Below are 11,570 nucleotides of genomic sequence, written 5' to 3'. Positions count from 1 at the left end.
GTCAGAAAGAAAATCCATGGTTTCGAGTGAAATTCATTAGGGTAACATAGAAATTACGTATTGAAACATGAACAAGGGAACTAAATTATTAAAACTTCCTTCAATTAAGGAACTAAAGTATATAATTTCTCTAAAGGGACACAATGCTCCTTGTATTCCAGCCAGCAGCAAAAGGGTCATCACAGAGAATAGCTGTCTAAAATTTTGTTTCTGTAGACACCTCGTCATCAGGACAAGCAGAAATCAATTGCAGTGGAGCTATCTTATCTCAGGCGGAAACAGAAGCCAGGTTCTTTCTCCCAAACCAACAGAGGTCTTCAATTTCAACTGCACAATTGATTTGCAAACTTTCTTTCCCAATCTCCCCTTCCATCCTGGCTACTTTCAGAGGAGGTTCATTAGGTTGATTCCAGGGATGGGGGAAGAGATTGCATCATCTGGGACTATAGTCACTGGAACTCAGAAGAATAAGATAGGATCTTATTGGAACAAAATTATGAAAGGGACATATAATAGAGGCAAGAAAGTTGTTTCCACTGGTAGGTGAGACTAGAACTAGGGGACATAGCCTCAAGATTTCGGGGGAGTAGATTTAGGGCTGAGATGAGGGGGAACTGCTTCCCCCTCCCCAGAGAGTGGCAAATCTGTGGAATTCTCTGCCCTGGGAAGCAGTAGAGACTACCTCATTAAATATATTTAAGACAAAGTTTTGCATGGTAGGGGAATTAAGGGTTATGGGAAAAAGGCAGGGGAGTTGAGTCCACAGCTAGATCAGCCATCATCTTAATGAATGGCAGAGGTGGCTCGACAGGCCAGTTGGCCTACTCCGATTTCTTATGTTCCCCAATTAGCCATTTCACATGTACGCCTAATACAGGCTACACAATTTTGGAGCAGTGCAACTCAGAAGGTCAGGAAGCATCTGTGGAGGCAAAAGCCAGATCTTGACTCAATAATGCATTACAGCTGAAAATCACAAACTAACTCCCTGTAACCCACCCACCCCAGCAAGGACAAAGTCTTTGTCCCCACTCTTCAGACTAGCAACACAGAGGCAAATTGCATCTTCCTCCCTAGAGGACAATGAACTAAAAGCAAATCAGGATGTGCAATTTTCATAGAGGACTACATTTATTAGTTAAGTCACTGTCTCCCATGGAGGATTTCTCGATAACCCCAACTCAAGCATATTGTAAAAGATAAAGTATATTAAATGGGAAACAGAAGTATGGCTCTTTTACAGGTTGGCAGTTGGAAAGTATTGGGGTACCACAAATGTCAGTACATGGGCTTTAGCTATCTGCAATACCCAATCTCCATGAGAGAACAATACATATAATTTCAAAGTTTAGTGATATGGGTGGGATTTTGAACTGAAGCAGGTGCAAAAAGACTTCAAGATGATTTAGACTGAGTGAATGAGCAAAATTTTGGCAGATACAAGATAATGTGGATAAGTGTGAAGTTATCCTCTTTGGTAGGGAAAAACAAAAGGTGGCATTTTAGTAAAACAGTGTTGGACTGGGTAGCATTGCAAAGAGATGTGAATGTTCTTGTATACATGTCTATGAAGGCAATCATGGTGTAGCAAGCATTTCAGATGGTAAATAGTACATATCAAGAGGATTCGAGTGCAGGAGCATGGATATCCTGCTACAGTTATACAAGGGTTTGATCTCTCCAACCCTGGAATATTGTGTGAAGTTTTGGTCTTCTTATTCCACAAACTGAGTGCACCAGATGGATTCCTGGAATGACAGGACTGCTGTAGGAAGAGAGATCAAGTCGATTAGGTTTGAGTTAATAGGAATTTAGAACAAGAGGGGATCTCATTGAAACTTATGAAATTCTGAAAGGCCTAGACAGACTGAACTGGGGTACCCAAGAATGGAGGTGATCACATTCTTGGGACACATTTGAGATGGAGAAATTTCTTTAACCAGAGGGCAACAAACCTGGAGTGATACAGCATGGACACACACCTTTCACTAATACGGTTTTCCATTTTCTATTCCAATCAACTCACCCCACCATGAAATTCTACACTAGGGGCAATTTACAGTAGCAAATTAATCTACCAACTTGCATTCCTTTAGGATGAGAGGAAACCAGAGGTAACTCAGGCAGTCACTGAGAATATGCAAACTCCACACAAACAGTACTCAAGATCAGGATTGAACTCTGGTCTCTGGAGAAGCAGCAAAGACGATGTGCCACTGTGGAATTCCCAACCTGAGGGCTCTAGAGGTCAAAGTGAATAAACTTAAGGAAACAGATAAATTTCTACTCAAAAGTCATCAAGGAGTATGGGGAGAGAGTAGGAATATAGTACGAGCTAAAAAATCAGCCATGATTACATTGAATGATGGATCAGACTCAAAAGGGCTGTATGGCCTACTCACTGTTCTGTTTCTAGGGATCAGCAATTTAGGACAGACAAGAAGTTCTTTCATCCAGTGGTAGTGAAGAGTTGGAATTTGAGGCCCCAGAGCGCTGAATTTGCAGTCTGCTGAGTACATTCAAGGACAGATCCATAGGATTTTTTTTAAAAAAGACTAATGGTAGGTTAATGTAAGAAACTGGTGCTGAGCTAAAAGACAAGACACAATCTTAGTAAATGGCAGACCAGGCAGAAGGGTAAGGAGTGGGCAGCACCTGATTTTATTTCTTGTACCACAATCTGATTTATTTGAAAATGGTTGTGAACACTCACTAGAGCAATGTCAGATGTAAATGAGTGAATGGATCAATTGTTCATTCTTGCAGCATGAACATGCACTTAATTCTTATATACATAATAGAGCATTCACTAGTGACTATTGGTCAAAAGGTTCTAGACTTGCAACAAACATTAAAGTAGAAATCAAACTTTAAAAAAATTCCATGCAACAGATTTCACATCAAACTTGTATTCTAACAAAAACCTAATTCCATACTCTACAAAACACTTTAATATTCTCAAGATCCTGAGAATCTGAAAACACTTGCGATAAGTATTACTTCTGAATTTAGCTTAAAACTCAACTCACTTCGCCAATTAACAATCTGGCTTCAGTAAGTGAAGCCTTACCTGTATGAAGCTGAATCTTCCCAATGACTCCCTCCACCAGACCTAGGCAAATAGGGTTCCAGGCCAAAAGCAAATCAGTGGCTGTTGAAAGAAAATATTTATTCTTAGTTGATATGCAAATAAAAGCAGAACACTGCAATAACCTAGATGAATTAATGAGAACCATCAGAAGTGACATGGTGGTTGAGGAACTATTTCTAAATTACACTGCTCTCAATGTATTCACAGTGTAAAGTCATTGAACAAGTGATGTATTACTGTACAGTAAAAGGTCTTGGCCTCAAATACACAGTCATTTCTCATCAAAACCTGCAGGCAATACTAACAATAATCAATAATAAAATCTTTTACTAACAGGGATAGTTTTACTTTCTGAAAAAGATCAGTTAGTCTGAGCAATTATAAAGGAGGAATTGCAGACACTGAATTGTACATTCATTATACTCATTAAATATTCAACATGTATATGAAAATATGGACATGCAAGCTCCATGATTTGCTTGAAAACATAACGTCTCAACTAGTCTCAGCAAATAAACTATTAATCCTGTCTAATTGAGTCATTTAATAAGATTGATTTTTTAAACTCCACAGTGAGATGTACAAAACAAGCACCTTCCAAGTCTATTCACCTTGTTGCCATTGCATTGAAAAATCCTTACAGTACTACTGCAAAAAAATGACTTTAATAAAAGCACAAAAACCATCCAAACTTCATTGAAGACAAATTTACAGCACATTTGTGAAAAGAATATCTGCAAACACCATACAAAGGCATTAGGCTAAAGAGAAATCAAATAAATGGGGAGAATTAGATTATTTTTCCACAGACAAGTCTTAGTAAAGCCTGCCTCAGGGTTTCAGCAGTGAAAAAAACCTATTGTAAATTATCCTGTCAAGATAGGCAGGCCGTCAGCAAGAACTGGCCACATGCCCTTCCATCAGTTCCAAGGACACGATAAACTGGCCAGCAGGAGCAATTCGTTATCCTTCAAACAGCAGCACACTCTACCTCAACTTCTTGAAAAGAAGCTGTTACGAAATGGGCCACAAAACACATTGGTCTTGAACCTTGGGAATTCTAATGTGCCAGGGACAAATAATAGAATGGTTCCCATAGTTAATAATGAATGTTTGTACTGTCTCATTCACAATACCAATTTTTCTGCTGGGGCATGATGACGAAAGGAAAGCAGCCTATTGCCAATTAATCATTGAAATACATGAAACAGTAAAGAAAGACCCACCCAACCAAATCCCACTTCCAGGATTCGATAGACAGGTCTACAGGGCACAGCTCATGTACATACCCAAAACATGCGAGGTAGGATCCCATCCTTTCAAGGCAGCAAGTTTCCATACCCTACCACTACGAGGTTTGACAAATTCTTCACCTACCCTCAAACCCTCTTATCAATTACACCCACCCTCTCGCAGTTTCTGACCCCACTTCTAGGTGCAGAAAGTCCATTTTATTTAGGCCTCCATGTCATACCCATCAGCCTCTAAATGTATAAGAAAATCATCGCAGCCTATCAATTCTTTCATCATCGCAAGAAGTCCCAACAACATGCTTGTAGAACAATAAACAATCTGCTGGAAGAACTAAGTGGGTTGAGCAGCATCTGTGGGAGGGAGGAACAGAAAGGAATTGTCGATGTCTTGGGTCAAAACCCTGCATCCAAGACAGAGCGATTCCTTTCCTTCCAGATGCTGCTTGAACCACTGACTTCTTCCAGCAGATTGCTTGTTGCTCCAGATCCTAGCATCAGCACTCTCGTTCTCCAACATGCTTGGAGATACTTTCTGCACCCCACCCAATACAATCACATCTTATAGACAGAATTGTTTTCAACACTGAAGCCAATGATGCAAATTAGCACTTTTTCACAGTTCTAAGCATTAGCTCTATGCTCTATTTTATAGCTAATAATAGAAAGCATATCATATGCCTTTTTAAAAACCTGATTGACCCATTTGTGCTAAGCATCTATAGGCATAGCACTCTGCACTGCTCTATTCCCATTTATTGTATATTCTCGTTGTTACACTTTTCCAATCTGTTCTCTCAATCCACTGGACCTAATTCCATCCCTTTTTCTGCCCACTCTAAATTTCCTTGCAGTCAAAGCTTCCTCTCTCACTCTCAAACAGATGGCCAATCTTGTATCATCTGCAAACATCTTTCCATGCCCATTACATATGGGATCTCCACTGATAACATCCTTCCAGTTGCCAAGGCAGTCATCAACCATCCTTTTTTGTCACCGAGTAGATTTAGGTTCAATGACACTCTTGGATCTTCCGAGAGTTTTTATTTTTTTCAACAAGCTGCCAGGTATAAAGCTAAACGTCGTGCAGAAATCCACTTTAAAAAAAATGACACTCACTACTCTCCTCAACTCTCATTTCAAGCTGTCTGCAGTCAATGTTCAAAATTGGAACATCTTTCTGCATTAGCACCTGTGGACAGAGCAACAGTAAATATTCAAGAGCGATGACCCTTCATCAGAACTGGGTTACAAAGTTAGATTTTTAAGTTGCAGAGAAAGGAGCATAGAGAGAACAAAGGGGAAGGTCTGTTAATTGGGAAAGAGGCCAGGATAGATGGACAACAGAAACAGTGGTGGTGGGGTAATGAAAAAGGGTGGGAAAGGTTAGTGGACATGGTGGAGTTTGGGGAGATGTGAATAGAAGGCGAAAGAAATCTGAAAACTACAAGAGAAAAGAAAATAACATTGAGAATATGAGACAGAATGCTAGAAAATCAGAACTCCACATTGAGACCAGAAGGCTGTAATATTCTCAGAAAATGCTGCTGAGCTTTGTTGGAACATCAGAGGACAGAGTGGGATGGAAAATTGAAGTGACAGTTAACTGGCAAGCTAGAGTCACTTTGTGGATGAAAAAGTGATTACCCAATCTGCATTTGGTTTCCCCATTGTGGAAGACATCATAAACATCACATTCAACACACCATACTGGTATTGTAAATTATTGTTGCGAGCCCTATTGACTGTGGCAAAGAAGCAAAACCACCAGTCGAGTGGAAAAAGACAGACATTTGAAGCGTTGGTGTGGAAGATACACAAAGATGGTGAAATGTCTGCTCCAGGGCAGGAAGCAGCATCAAGTCACCAATATACTAGAAAAAGGTGAGTTCATTAAGAACAAAATAGGATATGACATTCCTTGTTCCTTGCTAATTTTAGGACTGTTACACTGAAATTCAGGTAGAAAAATTACTATTAACTGCAGGCTGTTAGCTAAAGTAACATTGCTGCTGATTCAAACGTGACAGAAGGAGACAAGAAAATGCAAAAGATTAATGGTGACAAATTGAAGTGCTTGCACTGGCAACCCCAGTAATATGCTTTAAAACAATGGTTGTGCAAATGAAGGCCTTTTTAGTGATAAGTTGCAAATTGAATATCTGGTCTTCATTAAAACAGATTTAAAATCCACAATCACATTTCCAAGTAACTCCTGTCTTGCCCCACATGAATGATCATTTATAGAATCAGAATCTTACAGTACAGGAGGTCATTCAATCCATTGCACCTATCAGCTCATTGCAAAGACAGCAAGCCCCATCCACTGCGCTTCCCTGCATTTTTGCAACTTTTTCCAAGTACTACCTGTATTGTGGATGGCTGGGGCTGTCATGTGACAGCACGGCCCAGCACCTGGTTGAAAGACACACCACTGTCAATCAAGGCCTGGCTCCACGCACCCATCAGTGCACACCAGACAACTGGCCTAAGCACCTTTGTAGCCGGCACCGGGCCATTGGCCCTTTTGAACTACCTGGGCTGGACCACCCCCACCCCTATAAGAGTGCCCCATGTGTTGGTTCTGTCTGTTGCCCTGGAGGAACTGTGAAACACTGCGGAGACCACTGGTAAGCTGTGCACTTCGACAGGGTTTAGAAGCATCTTAAGTTAGGATTGTATGTCTGTGTGTCTCTGCACATGCGTATCCGAGAGATTCTCCTCACGTCACCTCTAGGTCTTTTGGCAATTGCTATACATCAATGTCCTCTGGCTCTTATACCTGATGGGAACAGTTTCTTCACAACCACTTTGCCTAAACCTCTGACTCTGAGCTTCTCTATCAAATTGCCTCCCAATCACCTCAGCTCCAAAGAATAGTCCCAGCTTCTCCATTCTAGATCACTAAAGCCCCTTATGTTGAGGACAAGGCAGAGATGAACCAAATCAAAGAATCTTATAGCTCACTGGAGTTTTTTAAAATCAGCTTTCCCCCCCCCCCCCCCCCAATTGCAGTTGGTGCCAGCAAGTGACCCATCTCCACCAGCACTGTACACCAGCTTTGTATAATGACGGATGCATTCCTACAAAATTTGTACTGTGACAGGCCCACGCCCATCAGGACTGTACAATGCTCCTTTTAAGGAGTTAGTACTGCCCTTGGGATTCCTGGGAACTGCATCAAGCATAGGCTTGCAACAAAGCTGGTGGTGGAAGGGAGTGCAAAGAGGATGCAGAGGGGCTTCAGGGAGATATAAACAGGTTAAGTGAATAGGCAGATGGAATGCCATGTGGAAAGTTTATGAGGTCATCAACTTCATTAGAAAAGTGGAAAGGAAGTTTTGTTTTAAAAAGAATGGTCAGATTTAAAAGGAGTTTGTTCAGAGGGGACCTGGTTGCCCCCTGTATGTACATGTCTGTGAAGTTAATGTACATGTACAGCAAGAGCTTTGGAAGACAAACTGTACATTGGCCTTTACTGAAAGAGGAAGTGTTGCTAAAGACAACTTGCACCGATTATATTGGTGCATGTTCAGATACAACTGAAATATCATAGAGGTCTAATCTCCCCACTCAAGGAAGACTATTCGCAATAAAAGACAGCAGAATATGGTTCATCAGATTGAGATGGATTGCAGTTACAAAGGAGGCTAAGCAGATGAGTCTATGTTCTTCATTTCTCTGCATCTTAAAACCCAACGTGTTTTCCCTATCTGACAAAGGATCTCTTTCCACAGATGCTGCCTGACCTGCAGAGTGTTTCCAGCATTCTGTATTTCAGATTCCCAGCATCTGGCATCTTTTTAAATTTTCATTTGGAACCATGCTTGCTTGGCTTGAGGAAAGAGAGGAGAACTCAATGAGGTATACAAAATTCATATGGAGCTTGATAGGGTGGATGCTTCCACTGATTCTGTGATTAGAGTCTCAAGGGATCAGTTATTCAGGACTGAGATGGAGAAGAAATTTCTGTACTTAGATAGTAATGAATCTTTGGAATTCTCTGCTGGCTGGCCTGGGGGGGGGGGGGTGGTGGGGTGGTGGGCAGCACAGATAGAGCTCAGTTGCTGAACATGTATTCAGAAGATCAATAGATTTTTAGATGCCAAGGGAATCTGGATATTGGACCATGGATATTTGGGATCTTATTGAACAGTGGTATATTTACAAGCTGAGTGGTCTACGCTTGTTTCTTTCTTCATGTTCTTATGTTAGGTTCTTAATCCTCTTATATCAAGAAACTCATTACTTAAGCAGGATCAGACCCTTGTAATTACTTTTACTACAACTTTCACTGCATCTTATTTCTATGGTAAAATCAACCAAAAGAACTCACTTAGTACCTGCCATGCCCTTGGCTTCTATCCCCCAATCTCCTTTTTGGTCCTCTCAGCCAACCCCAATTCTCGAACTTCCTATTTACTTATCACTATATAAGACGTTGATAGTCTTTTTGAAAATCCCTTCTAATCTTTCTATGGTCAGTCTAATTTGGCACAATTCTCATGCCATGCATTCCCCTGTACCCTCTTCAGCTTATTCTCTTCATCATCCAGGGAGTTCTGGCTTTAGATGCCCTACCTTTTTTCCTGCTTGGAAGGTACCCAAACCAAAGAATTCTGATTTCATTTCCAACATTACAACACTTCTATGATGTACCTTTGCTCTATGTCCTTTTCCAGTTAATCCAAACCTAACAATACTATGCTCATTATGCTCCTGTTATATCAAATTCACACTTACATTAGGAACACACCACTGATAACTGATTAAAAGCATACTTTGATCTATTCAGATTCTTAAATGCAAAGACCAAGTACAAGCACTCACTATCCATCGAGATTAAAAGGCGATCAACCTTGGGAACAAAAGGGAAGCCATAGGTCTGACCAAGTGCCAGATTATCTTCTTGTGAGTGTTGATTCTAGTGTCTGTGTGATCCCAGCTTCTCACTGTTACAGGGTTTGGCAAGGAATTAAATCCCATATTCATGACCAATCGCCATCCCATTCCTCTGAACTCCAACCATAGAGTTACACATTCATAGTCCAGTCCAACCAGTTTTGGTTATCTTTGTCCCAAAGATGGACTATCAGCTGCCATGTTACCATCTCCATTTTCCAAGTCAGCTGTGTACCAGCCTAGTTACAAGTACTGAGCCAATCAGGTATAGAGAACTATGAAATTAATTGCTCCTTACAATTCACACAAGGATTTCATTCGTGACGCAGGTCTGGTGATCTTATGACTCACTTGGGTATTTCTCCATCTTACCCAGGGCTCCTGTTATCTCTTATTACTATAGCTCTTTTCACCAGCTCTTCTGTATGCTGCTGAAGCCATTGGGAATGACTTTAGAGTGGACACATTGTTTCTTACCTCACTACAGCCAGCTGATTACTTTCAAAGACCCTGGGTCTTAGTAAAGCAGACAAACTTCCCAATTTATGGTTGCACTCAGTGAAGCTGAGAAAACGTTACCTTGGTGCTATTAGCCATCATATCATTCCATTCTGGTTTCAGCTTTAGTTATTTCAGACTCTGAACCGTCAATGTTACCGCAAAACAAGTTCTGATTCAAAATCCTGGAGATTCACTCCTTCATTATACTTTGAATGTTCTTGGACAACTTCAGAGCATTAACTACCCACATATGTAGTGACATCCAGATGTTAGTTAAAACCAAAACACACCACCAATACATTTGTGTAATGGCTGTTTTAAGCCTATGACAACTGTCATGTCCAATTTGACATTCATTCTCCAGAACACAATCCAGCAAAGTCTTCCTCATTAGGATGGAAATGCAATAAAGTATTCCCATAAACATTAGAAATTGTACCCCCCACCCATCACCCTTAGCCCTGTTTGTATTTTAGATCTATTTACGTTAGTAAGGTTGAAGTCCTGTCATCTAGAACTTTCATCACATCAGGCTTTCCACTTTACAGTCAATGAAACACATTTCAAGTGCAACTACAAATATAACAGAGGGAACTATCCCTCAGGGCAACAGTGAGAAACAGAAAATGAGTTATGATTTATATCAAAAATCAGACAGTCCTGATAGCTTGTTGATGCTGTCTTATTTAAAAGTAATGATCTGTAAAGCTGCCAGACTGTAGATAGGTATCCTAGGGGGGGGTCATGCTCAGGGATGGTGGTGAATGAAGAATAAAACATCAGGAAAAAAGTAACAGGAAAAGTTGGGAACAAAGTTGGTGATCACCAGCCAACCCCTCTTCATCCTGTGGGAAAAATAAATATGCAACAATGATTGAGCCAAAAGTGGGTTTCACAATCTCAATTATAAAAACAAGAAATGTTTTCTTAAGTATTCAATAAACAGCTTCCACCACTACACTGGAGTCCCTCCACAGCAAGGTGGAAAACACAGCAGCAGCATACTGAATGGCCTACCATGGACAAATTAGTGGAACAGTGCTTCATACTACTGTGTAGGTTCTTAAGCAGGCTAACTAATTTTACATGCTTGAAAACTGACACAGTACAGCTAATTTCCTGGAAGGCCAGAAAGTTATCTGTAAATAAATCTTTCACCATGGCTAAAGAACAGCTCCACAAGCAGAAGGTCGGGAAGATACAGACAGTAGGATTATAGGGTTGCATTGCAGCAGAGTTAGATCTATGGAGCACAGCTAGCTCCACAAACAGGGATGAAGGGAAAATGCTCTGCTCTGATTGGATAGAAATGTTAGTTCTGATTTTTATTTTAAAATTATAGGATTTCCAGATAAAGGTTGCACAGATTTACAAAGATGTATGAAGATGAAGCCAGATCATTTAGAAGTCAGGAAACAAAAGCTACATCAACTGAAGCTGCATAATTTATTTATTTTTAATACAATAAAGTATTTATGACCCCCAAATTGTTTAATGTAAGAAACAGTGACTAATAATGGAAAAATTGACATGCATAGTAGAAAAAGCAAATGAATCCCAAGAGTCAAACTTCGCAGTTAGATCCAGACTGCCGTCATTATTCGGCACCCATTTATTGTGGGTGCAGCTCACTGCTTTTTATTTGGAATGCAAACTCCCATCACCTTCCCAATCTTTGTAAAACAGAGGCCCAAACAAAAAAAAAATCACAAAAGCAAAGCTGATGTTTTGCAGAAGGGCCATACCCAAGTTGGTTAAAAACCACTTGTAATGAACTATACCTATGCTTAGGTGGGGAGCTTGGGAAGCTGCTCACTCCTGCTCCT

The 11,570-nt window shown here is 40.5% G+C and overlaps 1 protein-coding gene across 3 annotated transcripts in view; it reads right to left on the bottom strand.

Moving 5' to 3' along the window:
* The window catches only part of inpp5f (inositol polyphosphate-5-phosphatase F), a 143,141-nt gene that overhangs the window by 95,488 nt on the left and 36,083 nt on the right, over positions 1-11,570 (bottom strand). For all 3 annotated transcript variants that reach the window (XR_007957289.1, XM_052027641.1, XM_052027644.1), the window contains exon 2: positions 3,071-3,151. Coding sequence is in view for 2 of the 3 variants with exons in the window: in XM_052027641.1 (XP_051883601.1) it covers positions 3,071-3,151 (81 nt within the window). In the remaining variant the exon portion in view is untranslated. The remainder of the gene's footprint in view (positions 1-3,070; positions 3,152-11,570) is intronic.

This window comes from Pristis pectinata, chromosome 12 (assembly GCF_009764475.1).
Source record: "Pristis pectinata isolate sPriPec2 chromosome 12, sPriPec2.1.pri, whole genome shotgun sequence".
Classification (NCBI taxonomy): Eukaryota; Metazoa; Chordata; class Chondrichthyes; order Rhinopristiformes; family Pristidae; genus Pristis; species Pristis pectinata.
The sequence above is the reverse complement of the archived record's forward strand: the minus strand, read 5'-3'. Positions and strand labels throughout refer to the sequence as shown.